General features: G+C 41.1%; 1 protein-coding gene across 4 annotated transcripts in view; it reads left to right on the forward strand.

Moving 5' to 3' along the window:
- Positions 1 to 19,847, forward strand: part of KCNMA1 (potassium calcium-activated channel subfamily M alpha 1) — a 671,545-nt gene that overhangs the window by 628,092 nt on the left and 23,606 nt on the right. For all 4 annotated transcript variants that reach the window (XR_014175589.1, XM_081955703.1, XM_081955704.1 and 1 more), the window contains exon 23: positions 14,066 to 14,179. Coding sequence is in view for 3 of the 4 variants with exons in the window: in XM_081955703.1 (XP_081811829.1) it covers positions 14,066 to 14,179 (114 nt within the window). In the remaining variant the exon portion in view is untranslated. The remainder of the gene's footprint in view (positions 1 to 14,065; positions 14,180 to 19,847) is intronic.

A 19,847-nucleotide genomic window follows, 5' to 3' on the forward strand; every position in this document is an offset into this window, starting at 1 on the left:
ACTCAGGCCCATAGTCAGCTCCATAGGCTCACCTCTACAGAATCTTGCCAAATTCCTCGCCAAACAACTCCAACCCTACGCAGAATCCATCACCTGTGTATGTATATAAATATGGTGACCATGATGATAACAATTATGGGGTCCTACTATATAGAAATAAAATTTAGTTCAACTCCGTTGCCGGTCTAATCCGACATGCGTTTTCTGACTTTCTTGGATCCATCTTCGAAAGTGATCAAAACCAGTTGGGTGGAAAGTGATGACTGCAAAGAGGGATAAATAGACCACATTTTAATGCACAATTGGTTGTTCCTGACATTTACATGCTAGTTAAGAAGTAAGAGTACTCAGAGACCTGGGATTTTAGTAACTTCACCTCCTAAAGAAATTGTTGGAATGCATATTGCAAAAGAGGGGAGGGGGTGTGGGAACAGCTATGCTTCTCACAGCTGCAGCTCAAGGGAGCTATTGAAACAGCTAATTTATTGGAGCTTAATAGATTAAAAGTCCAAATTGAGTCTCGTGAAATAAACCTAATCAAATTCTAATCTGCATAATTTCACTGTAAGCAGCAATGGGAAATGTTTGTAATTTATGTTTCAGCAGTTGCCAATCATGTTTTAAAACAAAGCCACTACATTCGTTTAACCAAAGAATTAAGTTTCTTTTCTGCAGAGGTTTTTCATAATTTGCTGTTCTCCTTTCTCTCCAGAAAAAGAAATAGAGGGGAACAGAATGTTTTTCTAGTTTGTGCTTGTTTTTAATAGTAATCTTTCTATTTTACAACATATGGGTTTCAATAGTATCACAGAACAGTATTAAGAAGATAGAGGGAGAATGAAACAGGAATAGGGATAGGATAGGATAGGATAAAATGCAAAATAGCATAGCATAGCATAGCATGCAAAATAGCCTAACTTTGTTTAGCCTAGCCTAGCCTAGCCTAGCCTAGCCTAGCCTAGCCTAGAATAGAATAGAATAGAATAGAATAGAATAGAATAGAATAGAACAGAATAGAACAGAATATAAAATAGAATAGAATGTAGAATAGAACATGGCTAGGATATGATGCAGAATAGAATAGGATAGGATAGAATAGAACAGGGGATAAAGATGGGGATGGAGAGAGAGATGGTGATGACACAAGATAAATACCATCAGGCATGGTCCGGATTTTACCTGTCATTTACAAGCTCAGAAGTCAAGTTTTTCAACTTCCATGCTAGAATAAATTTGGTGAAAATTTTTCCAAATTACCAAATAAAGAGTAACAAATAAACAACACAGTGTCCTAACACAGAGAGATTATATCTGCTCACCAGTGCAGCACTGATTCTTGGTGAACTGGAAAACAACAAAATAAAGGTGTCCCCCCTCTCCTTTTCCTCAAAATCAGATGTAATATACCTTCCAGCAGAGGGGTGGGTTGCTGTCGGTTTTACTACCGGTTCAAATCATGTGCACATGTGCACAGTTCAATGTAAATCATTCTTCACGCACACAAAGAACAATTTACAGTAAACTGCATACGCGCAGTCACTAAAATCCAAAATTGTGGTGATCCAGCAGCAGCGAGGGAACCAGTTTGGGGCGTGGCAGGCCTGGGTCACTGCCGGTTCTGTGACCCAGGCTTGAATACCGCTACTGGTTCAGCCGAACGGGGCCAAACTGGGAACTACCCACCTCTGTTCCAGCACCTTCTGATGGATATTTCATCCAAGAGATTATCTCATTTTCCTTCCCAATTTGCACTTCACAAAGCAGTCCATAGGGGGCGCTTTGAGACTTGTGTGCCCAACGAGGACAATTGCAAGGGAAATAGGTGTGGCAGAAGATTTTTCGTAAGAGTGCCTTGTATAAATGAAACAAAGAGAGCAAGGGCTCCCTTTCATTGCTAGCCCAGTGGACCTGTTGCATTGAGTGAACTATTTCAAACAACCTCTATCTGAATATGAACCTCTATCTGAATAATTGCCACTTTGCCACTTAGGGCTACACCAACGTACAGTAGCAGGGCACTGGGTAAAACCATTAATATTGTGGAAGTTTATGCTGAGAGTGGTGAAATAACAGGTTGACAGCTATAGGCTGGTCTATAGAGGCCTTCATCTTCAACCATCCAGCCCATAATGATTATACCCGAGCCAGTTGCTTTGAAGGCAGGTGCATTCTACAGCCTAGCTCATTTGTTCCTCCTGAAAGTATTGATTTTGTAGAAATGTTTCTGTGCAACTCTCCTAACTCGCTTTTGCTAAGTTTGCTGAAACTAGTTGAATTTGACACAGAGTTAATAAACACTTGGCCTGAGCAGGAAGCACCTTGCTGCCTTGATATACTCATTTATTTACCAAATTTCCAGACTGTGTAAATCTTCTAAGAGCTTTCGACTAGTACAATAAATCAACTGTAATAGTGTAACAACCAATAATAGTCACAATGTAATACAGCATCTCTTGTAAAAACTCATCAGATTATCCATTCCAAAGGATATTCATTTGCTCAACTTAGTAGAAAAGCGGTGTTGTAACTAAAATAACTAAATTAGAATTCAGCCATCTTTAAAATAACGGTTATAAAGGAATAAAACTCTTACCCTGTTTTATTCTGGGTTATCAAGTAAAATGTTCAGGAAGGTATTATTGTCATTTTAAAAAGTCATTTTCATGTGTGGTGTGGGAATCAAAAAAAAAGTGATCAATCAATCAAATCTTTATTTGGTCATAGTACAGCATGTAGAATATAGAAATCACAGAGTCAAGCAAGGGAAATCAGGAAATCCAGGCAGTTCAAATGAATATCAGAGTTTATTAGAAGCTTAAGCCGTTTACAAGAATCCAAACTACTAACCATCAAAGCAAGTTGGCAGTAGATAAGAGTCAGTAGAATTCAAGGTGGACTAGTCGTAGATCTTAGGTGTCTTGTGTGTGAGTTATCAATAATCAAGTTATCATATCAAGTTAGCGGTATGATGGTGCAGTGGTTAGAATGCAGTATTGCAGGCAAACTTTGCCCACTGCCAGGAGTTCTATCCTGACTGGTTCAAAGTTAATTCAGCCATCTGTCCTTCTGAGATCAGTAAAATGAGGACCCAGATTGTTGGGGCTCAGTGTTATGACTCTATAAACTACTTAGAGAGGGCTATAAAGCACTGTGAAGCAGTATATAAGTCTAAGTGCTATTGCTATCAATCAATCAAATCTTTATTCGATCATAGGCCAGCATGGAGAATGCAGAAATCACACAGAGTCAAGTGTGGGAAATCAGGAAATCCAGGCAGTTCAAATGAATATGAGGGCTTGTTGCAAGCTTAAGCTACAAGAATCTGAACTACTAACAGTGAAAATAAATTGGTGGTAGATAAGAATCAACGGGATTCAAGATGGAGTGGACCTAGGTGTCTTATGGGCATGAAAGGATTGGAGACTGATGACATATTTGACCCCTCTCTCGGGCTCAGCCTAGTTAGCTAGGCATACACCTGCATAGAAGGTACAATAAAGTATAGCATGTTCCATTGATTCAATGAAACAAGGTATTAGCCTGGAAACATAAAGAGCAAAATTTTGTTCTTCTGTTTAATTAGAAGTTAGGAAGGGCACTTGGAGTATCATGAGTGCATGACAAATCAATAGATAATTGTAGAGAAAGAAGAAGGAAAAAAATCTAGAAATTTTAAAAAATGCTGGGGATAAAAGCAGTAGACTTATTTCTGGATGTTTTCTGAAGGTGACGAAAGATCTAGTATATTTATGCTGTTGTGTTCTTTTTATCACTAGCTGCATTAGATTTCTTTTAAAATACGAAATTTTTGTATTTTGCATCTTTAAATAACATTCCATGAATTTGTGTTAGCTATTTTCCATATCAGGTAAATTTACTAATGGCTTACCTATTAATGCTTTGATTTCTACACTTCCTTTATTCCTGTACTAAATTGTTCTCATCAGCTGGCTCTATCAGTAAAAGAAATAAGACACAGAGAAAATTAGTACATCCATTTGAGGGGAGCAGGGAGGATTACAGGAACAGTGTCTAAAGGATCAGATTTTCAGAAATGAACGGGAAGGAAATTGTTGGTTTATTTAATTTTGTTTTATTTTTAATAAAACCCAATTCAGAGAATATTATCTGAAATCGCAGTGAGCTGACAGTGAGATTTTGTAAGATAGGCATTTGAAAATTAGGGAGAACCTGGAATAAATGTTGAGTACGCTTTAGGCATGCATTAAGCTGTATAAAAAACCAAACATTTTAAAATTGTGTTCTCTTTTTAAGTTTCGGATAACAGCGCACAAGCCAAATCTGCTGAATCCTCTAAATACTATAGCAGCTGTTAATCTAAATGTGTTTCAGCAGTTTTCAGCAGTCAGTTCTCAGCCTTTGAATTAGCTTTTTATGAAAAGAGAGGTGAGATCAGACAATATCTAGGCTCAGATCAGACAGATCTAAGCTTAATGTACTGTTTAAAAATTGAATTGCAACCATCTGTATTAACGTTGCAGTACTATGGGGTTTAAAAATGCAGAATGCTCGCACAGTTTTGAAATTTCAGCAGCTTGGCACGTCCGTTAATGTGTTTTCTATAATATATAAAATTGTAGATGCTAATCTAAATAGGAATTATGACTAGAATAGAATAGAATAGCATAGCATAGTACAGCATAGCATAGAATAGCATAGCATAGCATAGAACAGAATAGAGAGTGGAATAAGAACAGAGAGTAGAAATAATAAAATAGAACAGAAAAGAACAGAACAGAATAAAATAGAATAGAGTAGAATTCTTTATTGGTCAAGTGTGATACATAAAAGAAAAGATACATTAGTCATGAATCATAAGGTACAACACAGTGGTGGGATTCAATTTTTTTTACTACTGGTTCTGTGGGCATGGCATGGATTGGTGGGCGTGGCTTGGTGGGCATGGCAGGGGAAGGATACTGTAAAATCCCCATTTCCTTCTGATCAGCTGGGACTCAGGAGGCAGGGAATAGATGGGGGCGAGGCCAGTCAGAGGTGGTATTTACCTGTTCTCCAAACTACTCAAAATTTTCGCTACCGGTTCTCCAGAACTGGTCAGAGCCTGCTGAAATACCGCCTCTGGTACAACACTTAATGATAGTCCTAGGGTAAAATAAGCAATCAAATCATCTAGGAAACTATCAATATAAATCGTAAGGATACAAGCAGCAAAATTACAGTCATACAGTAAGTGGGAGGAGATGGGTGATAGGAACGATGAGAAGATTAATATTCTGAGACTCACTAAAACTCAATGGACAGAGCTTTCATTTTAGCCATCATCTTATGTTTTGATGTCATTTCCTCTAGACATCCCTGCATTGGTGTTTGGGAAAAGAAAATATGGACATGATCGTGTCAGAAGCAGGAAGATCTTTAGCAGAGAATTTGTTGAACATGGCCTGTACGGTTAAACATGTCAAAGAATGGCCTTTTTTTAATGGTGAACTCTTTTCGTTCATTAGGGATAGAATCAGGATCATGTGAAGTGTTAATACCACTTTATGATTCCTTGGTAAGATCACACTTTTTTGGTTTTGGTCACCACAATGTAAAAAAAAAGATGTTGATCAAAACAGATGATGTAGTTGGATAGTTGGATATGTTGTGGCTCATACTAGGGCACAATACATGTATGGAGATAGAGCAGTGGTGGGTTTCAAATCCCGTTCCAACTGGTACGGAGTGCACGCATGCATCTTAGCGCCTCCGTGACACTCCAGCTGCTCCGCGGAGTGTCGTGCAGGCGCTGTACACGCCATGAGCCTGTGTGGAAGTGTAGAAGCCTTTAAACACCAGTAAGGAGCTTGGGCGGGCGGGCGGGTGGGAGCACCGTACCGGAATGGTATCTGGTGCTCCGGGCTGGCTCTGGTACGCATGTACTGGGGAGTACCACCTGCAACCCACCACTGAGATAGAGATAATGGGTAGTGTTTGTTGTTTTAGAGAGAGAAAGAGAGTAAAATTGCAAAGAAATGAGACATTTCTTTCTCATTATTCTAATTCTTTAAACTGATTGGCCACCCAGCTCTGGTGGACTTTTGTCAGTTACTAATGATCCCTTATGACTTCTGCCATGATTTCAGGGTTTCTAGCAGACCGTTGACTACTTCTTTGTGTTCTTTAACTAATCCTAATTCTTCTCTCTGGAATAGGAAGTTCTCTAGGATGCATCTATACCCACATAATGGGAGGGAGGAGAAGGAAGGAAGGGAGGGAGGGAGGGAGGGAGGGAGGGGGGAAGGACGGACAGAGGGAAAAATGGGAAGGAAGGGAGGGACAAAGGGATGGAAGGGAAAGAAAGGAAGAGGAGGGGAGGGAGGGGAAGAAATAAAGGAAGAAGATGGAAGGAAAGAAGGAAGGAAAGAAAGGAAGGAAGGAAAGAAAGAAGGAAGGAAGGGAAAGAAAGGAAGTGGAAGGAAGGAAGGGAAAGAATGGAAGAAGAAGGAAGGAAGGGGAAGAAAGGAAGAGAAAGGAAGGAAAGGAGGAAGGAAGGAAGGAAGAAAAAAGGAGGGGAGGGGAAGGAGAGACGGGGACAAAGGGGAAGGGAGGGAAAGACAAAAGGATGGAGGGAAAGGAAGGAAGAGGAAGGAAGGGAGGGGAAGAAAGGAAGAAGATGGAAGGAAAGAAGGAAGGAGGGAAGAAAAGAAAGAAGAAAGGAAGAGGAAGGAAGGGAAGAAGGGAGGAAGAAGAAGGAAGGAAAGGGAGGAAAGGAATTGGAAGGAGGGAAGAGGAAGGAAGGAAGGAAGGAAGGAAGGAAGGAAGGAAGGAAGGAAGGAAGGAAGGAAGGAAGGAAGGAAGAAAGGGCCTATGAAATAGAAGAAAATGTTTCCATACCCCTGGCAGCTTTTACATCTCATGACTTAGCGTGTTTCTGATGCTGTAATGAAATATTGTTTTCCTAATATTCTGTGACCTGATTTTTTCCCTTTGCTTTATGGGTGCAAATCAGTATTTTCTCTAGTCAGCACTTGATGATGAGTGTCAAAATACAGGCCATGTATAATGCATATCTAGCATTAGCGATTTAAGGTGTTTACTTGTCAAGCCGAAGAAATTCAAAAACTTCACATTCACTGAATTCACCCAGCTGTCACTTGCAGTTTTTCATAATTTCAAATGAAAGTTGTGATAAAACAGTTTAGGTTGCCTTGAGTTTTTTTTTCCCCCTGAAGGAAGAAAACAGACAGCATCTAAAATTTATGCTGCAAGCTGAAAGGCAGGCAACAAAGAGGAATTTTCTGAAAGTTGGGAGGGGGGAAAAAAAGCATCTTTCTGGCTTTCTTTGACCACCTGCTTTTTAGAAACGTTGAAACAATAATATTTAGCAATTATGTGCTTCTTGGTATAAAAGAAGCAATTTTGTAAAAAGATTTCTGCTGATTCCCAGAGAGTAATATGTAAACTTATAAATGTGGCACAGTATAATGGAATTTGCTCCTTTCGAACCCGATTAAAGCTCTAGCTAATTATTTGTTTACAGCAAAATAATAAGAAAATGCATCTGTCTGTGTATCAATGAAAGACAATATCTGTAGCTCAGGGTTGAACACTGATGATGTTATCTAGTTTGGTAATGAAACGTCTGCAAGGAAACAAGCATGCTTAGACAGCACCAGACGCCTTTCATTTCAACTCTGAGTTACAAATATGCCCCTTTATAGTTTCATATAAATAATAAATGAGTGATGGAGGAGTAACACCTCCTTAAAAAACCTTGGTCCGGCTGGCCCAGCTGGTAGCACCTCATAAGGGTTCCTTTCCAGGGTTACAGGAGAAGACAGTCAACGATTTTGAAGGTGGAAGAGGGCTCTACTCTAATGGTGGGTTCCAGCTGGTACGGCCTGGTATGGGTGTACCGTTAGTAGTCGGGAGCAATGGCCACCCTAGCAGTACGGTGGCTCATTTGATCCACGCGCCCGCCCGCGTTCCATGCCTGTTTTTAAAGCAGCCGGGCCAATTGCATACGCGCACACAGCGTGCAACCTCCAACAAGCAGCCAGGTGTCGCAGGGGCAGTGGAATGCACATGTATGCGCAGCACATGGGCACGTCCAGGACGCCCGGCCCCATGTGCAGTGTACCAGTAGTGACAGGGAGATGAACCTACCACTGCTCTATGCCCCAATGGCAGATAAAGCAGCAGAACCATCTTCTAGGATAGTTTTTCTCAACCTTGGCAACTTGAAGATGTCTGGACTTCAGCTCCCAGAATTCCCCAGCCAGCATTCACTGGCTGGGGAATTCTGGGACTTGAAGTCCAGACATCTTCAAGTTGCCACGGTTGAGAAACACTGTTCTAGGAGAACGGAAACTCTGATTACAAACCTCCACTGTCTTGCGGCTATATCCACTACTGGAAAAGACTTCAGGAGTCAACCTCCAGGCAAAATCCGGAGCCAGAGTCCCGGAAGCAGTTCGTGACTGTGTACAACCACATTCTGGTAACTCCTGCGACACCAGTGGAACCAATCGGATCGGCTGTGCCGTTCCATTGGACTATTTCAGCGATGTGGAGACGGGAGATCTGCTGCTTGGGAAACAATCTATCCTCAATATTAATTTACCCAGGCCTCGTGTTCTGGAGAGGACACTCCAGCTTTACCTCTTTCCACAGCACGATACCGGGGTGAAATCCAACAGGTTCTGTTGGGTTCTGGAGAACCGGTAGTGGGATTTTTTTTCCTAACAATTATTATTTTTTTATTCTCTTACATACCATTTTAAGTATACATTCACATAATTGGTATTTTTCTTTACATTTATCATTCTTATACATTTATTATTTCATTTAATGTTATAATGTACAATTTGGGTTGCTTTATTTACCATTCCTTCCTCCTTTTGTAACACCTCCTTGTTTTCCCTTTCTTTTCTCCCTCTCTCCCTTTTCTACTTTCTTCCTTTCTCCTCTCCTCCTCCTCCCTTCTTCCCTTCCCTTTCTCCTACTCCTGCTCTTCCTCTTCCCCTTCCTACCCTCTCTCCTTCTCTTTCTCTCCCTTCCATCCTCCTCTCCTTACCTCTTTCTTCTTTCTCCCATCTTCCTTTCAATCTCTCCTCCTCTCTCCCCCCCTTTTTTGTTGGTGTATATTTCAAAACTCAGTTTATGTTTCCTTGGGATGGTATTTCCGTCAGCCCAAATATAATTTAGTATCATTTCTTATTCCCCTACCTTCACTAGTCTACCCGGGATATATCCCCCCCCTCCTTTATATCTCGCTCTTGAATATAGACTTATATGTTTAATATTTTCTTTTCTGTTTTCCCCTTCTTCCTCCCTCTACCCTTTCCATTTAATAGTGCATCATCTGGGTACTTTATCTTCTCCCTACTTTCTTTTCTAGCTTGCTTTCTTTAGCCAGTCATAAAATCTTCCCCACGTCTTGAAGTACTCCGATTCCTCTTTATCCTTTATTTTCATTGTCACCTATTCATCTCTGCACAATCTAATATCTTTTTTATTATCTCTTTGTCTGTTGGTAGCTTATTTAATTTCCAGTTTTGGGCAAATACAATTCTCGCTGCTGTAGTTACATGTATAATCAAATAAGTATCCTCTTTCTTGAATTTCTCTGGGATAATACAGTACCTAGTAAAAATATCTCTGGTCTAAATTCTATTTCTTGTTGTAACATTTTCTTTAACCATACTCTTATTTTAGTCCAATATTTTCTTGCTTCTACACATGTCCACCACATGTGATAGTATGAACCTATTGCTTGTTGACATTTCCAACATTTCCCTGACTTGTCTTTAAACATCTTAGCTAGTTTTCCCGGTGACATGTGCCATCTGTAGAACATTTTGTATAAGTTTTCTTTGTAAGCTGTTGACATTGTTAGTTTATAGTTCCTTTCCTACAGTTGTTGCCACTTTTCTAGTTCAATCGTATGACCAAAATTCTTTGCCCAAGTTAACATTGTATCTTTTACCACTTCTTCTTCTAGCATAGTTCTTAATAGGTATAATTCCTTGATTATTCTTTCTCCCATTCCCATAAGTATCTTATCCAACTCCGAACTTCCTAAGTTAAAACCATACTCCCTTTTGTCTTTTTCATATCTTGATTGTATTTGCAGTTGTGAAAACCAACCTATATCAATCCCTTGTTTTTCTAATTCTTGTTTTTGTTTTAGTTCCTCCCTTTCTGTTAAGATATCTTTCTATCTAATAATATTTTTCAGATTACTAATATTTGGATGTGTCAATGCTTCCATTGTTGAAAGCTACATTGGTATTTCTAAATAATGTTTTCCTTTCATTCTTTCCCATATCGTTAATAATCCATTCCTTACATAATGTCTTTGAAAATAGCCATGTGCCCTACTTTTATCATACCACAAAAAAGCATGCCAACCCAGTAGTAGTGGTAGTGGAAATTTTGAGTAGTTTGGAGAACTGGCAAATGCCACCTCTGGCTGGCCACAGAGTGGGGTGGGAATGGAGATTTTGCACTATCATTCCCATGTCACGCCCACCAAGCCACGCCCACAGAACCAGTAGTAAAAAAAGTTTGAATGTCACCACTGCATGATACTATAGTCTTTTGAGACTGATGGATGCCAATGAATGAAGTTTCATAAGGCTGGTGGCACTCAACAAACTGCCTTAAAGCAACAGAAGAGTTTGGCATTTCTAAATACATCAAGAAACTTGGCAATAGGGTAGTGGGCAAAATATGCAGGCATCCCAGAACTTGAATGATACAAACCAGCTGACATTTCATTTCAAGAAAACCACCAAGCTCAGAGAGCACTGAAGGCCCCACATCTGTACATATATAAAAGTCTCCTTGGTGTCACAGACACCTCCATGGTGACAGTTTTTTTACTAACTCTGTAGAATACAGTGGTACCTCAGTACTCCACATTAATTGGTTCCAGAAGATGTAATGAGTACCAAAAACAATGAGTGCCAAACATTTTTCCCCCAAAGAAAGGAATCATATCGTGCAGGGGTGTCAAACTCAAGGCCCGGGGGCGGGATCTGGCCCACGGGGTGCTTAGATCTGGTCCACAAGGCTGCCCTAGGAACAGCAGAGGACTGGCCCACAGTGCCTCTGCAGAGGGTTGCAGGAGACTGTCACAGTCGGCATGTTATGTTTGCAATGTTTAATGTGTCATTTTCCTTTTTTTAATTATTCAGATGTATATAACTTCTCAAATCCGCACTTCCTTAAGCATTTGTATATGTATAAGAGAAGTCAGTGTATAAGAAAACAACAAGTCAGCCAATGGGAACTGCTTGGTGACTAAGAAACAGTGTTGTTGCTGTGTCAGATGGCTTGGAGCCTGGGCGTGGCTTAGCTTAACTGATCTGTTTTTCAAATTTAAGTTCTGTGTTCATAGATTCCTGTGCACCTGTAAAATATGTGCTTCTGATTCTGAATTCTGGTTGCTTCTGTTGCATGGGTATTGTATATATGAATCATGTTTTATATGGTTGTATATAAACAGGTTTCTTCTACAGTTGCAATCCTGCTGAATTATTTACTTGTTGTTGGATGAATTGCTACAAAGTCTAACAGAATTTGAGTGTGACAGGTGTTGTATTTTAAATCAGAGTTCCTCAACCTTTCCGGTTTTGCGGTTCCAGGGGAGGAGAGGGGTCAGTTCCACGTGAGTGGCAGTAAGCTTGCGCATGTGCCCAGTTTCATTTGTGTGAGTGGCAGGCATGCACAACCACTGCTCTGCAAATACAGCACAGGTGCATGCACTCACCCACTGCTTGTGCAAGTGGGGATATGCACAAATGCTCACCTGCCACTTCCATGGCCTCGTCCTGAATAGTTCAAATCCCAGCAGTGGCTACAGCCCCGGAGGTTGGAGACCCCCTGATGTAATTAATTGAAAGCACATTGTTTATCGTATTGCTTCAACACTATAACTTAAGACTTCATTTTTTGATGTTCCTAATAATTCCCAGCTGGTAGTCAATGTTCCCTCTAAGCTGCATGGCTGCGCAGCTGCGCACGTCACAAGAAAATGCCATGCAGCAGTTTCCAACTGTGGCGCAGGTGGGACAACATCAAAGAAACAGTGGAATGAAAGGAAGGAGGGAAAAGGAGGGACAAAAGGAAAGGGAAAGGAAGGGCAAAAGTGAAAAGTTTTTTTTCAGTTAAACCATGAAATAGAAGCATTATATATGTCCCACTGCCAGTTGCCCATAGCAAGTTGTCCGCTTCCCGCCTTGTAAGACAGAACTGATGTCGAAACGTTAAGCTAATGATAAGACTGGAATAAACGTTGTTACCAAAAAAAATCAGGTGCTCAGGCATGAAAATGTGCCATTCAAACACTATACTTTTCCGCACACACTGAAAAAAAATTAGAGGGAACATTGCTGGTAGTGCCTGACTAACTCAGCTAATCTTGAGAAGCACAGCAGGGGACTTCTACACATTCTCTGGTATGGATTTAAATAGCACATGAAAATCCCAGAACTGTAAGCTAGACAAAAACGTTGCAATGTTCTTCTGTTCTGGAATTCTCCAATATAGGAGAACAAACACATCAGGATTAGATTCCGCAGTCCACCTGCATTTAAAAGACACAGGCCACTCTTTTGAAGACCACAAAGTCCACATTTTGGACAGAGAGGACTGCTAGTTTGAAAGCGGTGTCAAAGAGGCCATCAATGTCAAAATTGAACAGCCCGCTCTCAACAGAGGGAAAGGGAGACAACCTCATCTATCTCCAGTCTACAACACAGTCCTTTCAACAGTTCCAAGAAGGTTCCACACCCATTTGCCCCACTCAGGTGACCCTGAGGACACAGAACAACCACCAGGTGGCCTTTACAACTCACTAGAAGAATGCAAATTACCAGCTGTCTGCAAGGAGTATAAATCCTTCCATTCCCCACTGTCCAGGCAGAGCTGAAGAAGCTTCTTGGATGAGAAGCGAAGCTTCTTCAAAAAAAAACAACCAGAAAGTCCTCTTGAAAAAGCACCTTTGGGACAACCATGACCTGGATGACTGAGAATCCCCATAGACATTCTATTCTGGAAGGAGATGATGGTAAACCAGACCCGTGTTGTTGTTGAGAAAACTTTAAAAAAATAAAAAAATAAGCTTTATTCCTGGGAATGGAACCATTTCTTTCAATATAAACATGAGTGTCGACCCTGGAGCCATCTATTTGCATCTTCAGGGTTGCCACAGCGAGGTTGGCTGGAGCTGTTGGAAAGGGAGGGGAAGTAGAGATAGATGAGGGGAATGTGTAGCCAAAATAACATCCTTTCTTCTGGGAACCAAGGACACTCTCACCAGCACCTGGAGGAGCATGGATGGGAGGCATCTACGATGGAGAGAGAGACCTGATTGGGGCATGTGATGGTTGTACGTAATGTGGGGAAGAACTTTGGATTTTGAACTGTGTGGGGAAAACAAGGGGGACTTCAGATTTGGGTTTTTCATCAGCTGAGCCAATAGGACATGCCTAAAAAAATCTATACTCTGAGGAACCCTGCCTTGGAGTTTTGATTTCATATGGGCTGTTACTTGGAACCCTGGCAATTAGAGGTATACGGGACAGGGGGATGCAGGTTGAGAGCAAATGGCTCAGGTTCACCTTTGTCCCAGATCATCTTGACCAGATGTCAGCAGCCTTAAACACTCAAAGAGCCACAATTTCCTAACCGGAAGCCCCCCCCCCTTTCAATTCTGGAGCTGACCGGAAGTCCAATTCCCTCATCACAGTCCCCTCCTAGCATGGTGTCCTTTTCCCTCTGCTGACCAGAAATCAGTTTCCCCAGCATAGAGTCTCCTAGGGAGGCATCCCTTTTCCTCTACCTGTCCTAACCAAAAGCCATATCAATTGTGGAGCCGACCAGCAACAGGGAGCCGCAGCAAAGGGATGAAAGAGCCACATGTGGCTCCAGAGCCGTGGATTGCTGACCTCTGATCTTGACCTTATTTCTTCTCATCCACAGGCCCACTAAGGACCATCTCAGTGCGGCTGCTTCCTAGTCGAATCTTTTTTTGTAATTAGAGTTACGAGTCCTAGTGTAACATCTCAGTTTCTTTGTACTTTGGTCTCTACAGGGTTTTCGCCACCTGGAATGGACAGGTCATCGCCCGACAAGAGTCCAGTGCACGGCCTTCTCCGTCAGCCCTCCATTACAACGGGGATTGACATCCCTATTATTACTGAGTTAGGTAAGCTCTCTGGGGATCTTTTTAACCTGTTGTCTTTTCATTTTTCCCAGCCTAACGAGTGCCTTATTTAAGGAAAGGTGTAGCATTTTCTTCTGAAGGTTGTACAGTATGTGTGCACATATAGACAGAATGCCGACATGCACATAGAGCCAATGATGTAGTTGCTAAGATGTTGGATTAACAGCAGGAAGACCCTTCCAGGGGTCTTTAAGCATGGAAACCAACTGGATGATTCTGGAGCAGTAGTTCTCTCTCAGTGCAACAACACAACTGGTGGTGTTAAATGGTTAAAGAGATGGACTAAGAAGTTTTAGTGTTCCCTTGAGGTGCAGAAGACAATTGAAAGAGTTGGGACAGTCACACACTCTCTAGAAGTGAAAAGAGTCTATCTCCCACTAGACTAGCTAGGATAGTCTATAACCTTCATGAAGACACTTTATTCTGCAATGAAAATGATGATGATGATGATGATGATGATGATGATGATGATGATGATGATATTAGGTTAATGAGATTCACAGCCTTTGGGTCTGGTTGGTAGCTCAACAGCTCAAGTCCTAACCAAGGACTCGAGCTGGGAACTGTTAAGGTAATGTTGGAGGATATAAGTTGTTCCAAGTAGGGTAGTTTTTTTGTAGAATCAGAATGTTCAAGTCTGATAAATTTAGAATTTCCAAATAGCGAGGCAGCCCTCTAGGTATCACTCCAAGGGCTCCAATCACAATCGGGACAACAGACAATTTCCTTTTCTACAGTTGCTCAACTTCAATTTGCAAGTCCCGGTATTTTGTAATTTTTTCTTGCTGCTTATCTTCAATTTGTGCATCACCAGGTATTGCAATGTCAGTGAACCAAACTACTACTACTACTACTACTACTACTACTACTACTACTACTACTTATTATTATTATTATTATTATTATTATTATTATTATTATTATTATTATTATTATTATATTCACTGCAGAAAAAGGTATCCTCATGAACGTTACACACTATCCTATCCTATTATCTATAATAATAATAAACTGCTTTGGAACTTCAGAATACAGACAGGCAGGCACTGTCACATAACACCCTGGAGTTAACAACTGTCGATAAGAAAGACAAAAAAGTCTGGACAGTGGATGTGGCAGTGCCTGGAGACAGCAGAAGAGAAGAGAAAGAACTGGAGAAGATAACAAAATACAAAGACATAGAAATAGAACAACTGTGGCAAAGGCAAGCAAGGTAGTACCAATACTAGTAGGTGCCTTGAGTGCAGTCCCAAAACAACTGGAGCACCACTTGAACACCAGAGGCATTGACAAATTTGCCAACGGGACCCAACAGGGCCATGACATGTCCACCATTGTAGGACTGAGCCTATACGGCAAAAATTACCACGGCAAATCCAAACAACCACGGCACTGCAGGTAGTCCTTGACTTACAACCATTCATTTACCACTGTTCTAAATTAGAATGGCATTGAAAAAGGTGTTTAGGTTCAGGCCTCACACTTAGGATCATTGCAGCATCCCCCACAGTTATAGGGGAATTGCAATTCAGGCACTTGGCAACCAACATGTATTTACAATGTTGGCCGCATCCTGGGATCATGCGTAGGAGGCTTCTATCAATGGGGGAAGCCTGATTTGCTTAACCTGATCCCTTTAACATCTGCAGTGATTCGTCTTAATGACCATGGCAAATAGATCCTGAAATTGAATGCGACCCTAACCATCACCTTGCTTAGCCATGGGTGTGAAAGTCCCGCTTGTGAATATAACTAGGTCTACATACCAAATATTATAGCAGGACCTTCTGAATATTCTGTTCGGAGTCAGATTCAAGTTGAGGGACTAAGGGGGCCAGACCAGTGGTGGGATTCAGCCAGTTTGCACCTATTCGGAAGAACCGGTTGTTAACTTTCTAAGCAGTTCGGAGAACCGGTTGTTGGAAGAAATCTCATTTTTTTCCCCACTTTACGGGGCTAATCCTGTAAGGAAGGCAGGAAGGAGACATTCTGGTGTTGTTGCTAGTCTAATCTTTATTGCCCTGCTTACAGAAACTGCCTCTCCAGTTAACCCCTATTACATTGTAACAGCTAAGGCGAAGCACCCATCGACATGAGTGACGTTGAGTTGGACACGCCCACCCAGTCACATGACCACCACGCCCCACCTATCCAGCTGGTCATTAGGGAAGAGAGAGTTGTTAAATTGTTTGAATCCCACCACTGGGGCCAGTCCAACAGTGCACGTTGGAAGCCAAGGATGGTCTTCTTCGTCCATCTCTTACGTCCTCAAATAAATTATCAATTTCGGCAGCAGCATTGAGAATGCTGCCCCTTCACTCACCCTCATTTTTTTCCTGTGTGAATTCTGCAAGGCCTCTGTGCTTCTTGCATGTAAAGTCAAGCTTGATGTGTGATCCTTTCGTCCATTTGTTGTCTCCCCCTTTGGTTTTCAGCTTTATTTGTCTCACGCCCTCGTTTTATTCTCTGTCTGTGCCTTCTCCTTCCCATCTCCCCCTCCTCCAAACCTACCAGCTAAACCTGGCAAACTTCTGCCTTTGGTTTCAATCAGTCAGGAAAAAAACAGTGGTGTTCAGATTCTAATGATAACCAAATTGGGTAAGAAAGTGCCTTTCCTTTTGGACATCATCTGCTCGTTGCTCCGCTGTTGCTTCTACTCTCTGCTTTCTTCTTTCTTCATCTGGCTGCATCCCAGAGTTGCCTTCTCAGCGCTACTTTGAATGTGTTTTATTTGTGATTCCAGTTGAAACGGACTGTCTTGTTCTGCCTTCCCTTAATGATTTTTCTTTTTCTCTACATACATACAGCATTGGTAAACTTTTGATCACATTCATCTGACTGCTGGCTGTTTATAGAGTTTCTGTACATCAATTCATTTTTCTCCTCCTCTTCTTCCTCCTCTTCTTTGTCTCCTCACCTTCCTCTTCTTTTTCCTCTTCCTCTTCTTCTCCTTCTCCTTCTCCTCCTTCTCCTCTCCTCCTCCTTCCTCTTCTTCCTCCTCCTCCTCTTCTTCTCTTTCTCCTTCTCCTTTCCCCCTCCTCTTCCTCCTCCTTCCTCTTCTTCTTCCTCTTTTCTTCTTCTTCCTCCTACCTCCCTTCCTCCTCCTCTTCCACCTCCTCCCCTCCTTCTTCCTCTTCCTCTTTTCTTCTTCTTCCTCCTCCTCCTCCTTCTCACCCTCCTCCTTCCTCTCCTCCTCCTCCTCCTCCTCCTCTTCTTCCTCTTTTCTTCTTCCTCCTCCTCCTCTTCTTCTGCTCCTCCTTCTCCTTTTCACCTCTTCCTTCTCCCCCTTCTTCATTTGACAGACACATTTAAACTGTTCTGAGACACATAAAAGAAAGACAAACATTTATAAAAGAAAAAAAGAAATAAACTCCCCTTAAGATACTGATGGGCTAACTAGTTGGTGAGAACAACTTTTCATTCAGAGTTTCCATGTTGAATGTCCTAAAAGCCACTAGGCTTCTAAGCATTTTTTTTCTTTTATCCATGTGTGCTTTTTGATTATCAGGTTCTGTGATGAAGCTCTAAATGTATGAACTAATTTTTTCTCGTCATTAAGTGGAAGTCATTTAAATAAATCTTAGGAGAACATGAAAGTAAAGCAACTGATCTCTGATGCTAAAGCTTTCCCTTCCGTTTTCAGAGATCTTGCCCCTAAATTATCTTTACATAGGACTTTCCACCAGTTTTGACTGTGCTACTAATTTTTTCAGGGCTGCCAATAGAATATAGACTAGAGGCCCTCCTAGATATATGTGTCTTGTTTTCCTTTACCACTTGATAGAAGACTTTTCTTGCAGTTATATTCTGGAAGGCCAATGTTGTTGTTTTTCTAGCATATAAATACAGTTGAAAATAAATGAAAAATTAAATTTAAATAATACTTAAGTAAAAACCATGAAACCATTTTATCGATCAAGTTGTTTGAATGAAAGGGCTTTTCTCAGTTCACCTACTGTAAGTCATGTCCAGTTTTGAGTTAATTACAGCAAAGGAGAAAGAGACAAAGATATGGAGAATCCAATTTTACAGCCATATCTGCCAGGGATTTACCATATTTTTCAGAGTATAAGACGCTCCAAAGTATAAGATGCAGCTAGCTTTTGGGGAGAAAAACAAAGGGAAAAAATCTGCCTCTGCCTCCCAGCAATTTGCCTCCTTGCAGCAAACAGTAAACAGCCTGTTTCAGTCGCAGCTTCAGCACAGCCTAATTAGCACAAGCAGCTGATTGTTAGTTGGATCAGCCTCCCAACGAACAGGTGTTTCAGGCTGTAGGGATTGCCATAGCCTATGCCACCTCCACATGCCCCATTGTCGGCCTCCACATCCTGTTTTCAGCCTTTGCATGCCCCATTTTCCACCCATTCCAGGCGGCAGGAAATGGAAGGAGGCCAAAAATGGGACACATGGAGGCTGCAATAGACTGTGGCAATCCCTGCAGCTTAAAACACCTGATCGTCGGGAGGCCGATCCAACCGACAATCATCTGCTTGTGCTAATCAGGCTGTGCTGAAGCTGAAACTGAAACAGGCTGTTTGCTGTTTGCTGCAAGGAGGCAAATTGCTGGGAGGCAGAGGTCGAAGGGTGGGGCTGGCAGGTGGGTGGGGCTACATTCAGTGTATAAAACGCACCCAAATTTTCACCCTCTTTTAGGGGAGGAAAACGGGTGTCTTATACTCCAAAAAATATGGTAGTTTGTAAAGTTCTTCATCTAATTGACCTTGTTTTGTCTCTTTTCTTTTCAATACAAGATTATCTCCCAATATGATATATTACCAAGAAATACATATCATCAACAATATTATCTGTAATCTTGGCACCTAAACATCTACATAGATGTATTTTTGAACATATCGAAACTTGGAGGCCTCAAGCCTAAAAAAACCTCAACTTGTTTTCAATGGTCCGAGGATAAAACAGGGCCTCATCTCTTTAATCCATATATTGAATTTGACTCTCCTATTTACATTACTTGTTTTTTTAAAAAAATATTTTATTTTTATAAGTATTTTAATTTCATATATATAATGTGTGTTGTATTTGGGCATACCAGGGGTTGTAACACAAATACATATATATATATCCCTGGCTCAGGTGATAAGGAGGAGAGCCTGTGGCTTAGTGGCTAAGACTCCTGCCTAATATGTAATACAGCCCAGGTTCAAATCCCAGTAAGGGTATGGCTAGCTGATGGGAGCTAAATAGCTTGAAATAGATCTATACTAGTCTCCCTTTATTTATTTATCAGCACAAATACAACACACACACACACACACACACACACACACACACACATAGACATATATATGCAAATGATACAAACATAGTGCATACAGTATATATCTAAATACAAAAAAAGGAAAAAAGGAAAAAACAAACAAACTAATATTACAATACACCCTGACTCACTGGAGACCCAGTTCCCCCCTCCCTTACATTTCTTTGTCTATAAGAACTAAAAGATATGCAATATATTCCAATTGTGCCCTCATACCCTCCAAAAAACCATATATTCTTGTGTAGGTTTATTCCCTTTGCCTTCCACCAACACTGATTTTATAAAAAACCATATTTCATTACAATTGTTTGCTTTGATCATCCCTTTTAAAATTTAATTCCCATTGTTAATTCATCATTTGTTGCCATACTC

Source organism: Natrix helvetica, assembly GCF_964273705.1.
Source record: "Natrix helvetica genome assembly, chromosome: 5".
Lineage (NCBI taxonomy): Eukaryota > Metazoa > Chordata > Lepidosauria > Squamata > Natricidae > Natrix > Natrix helvetica.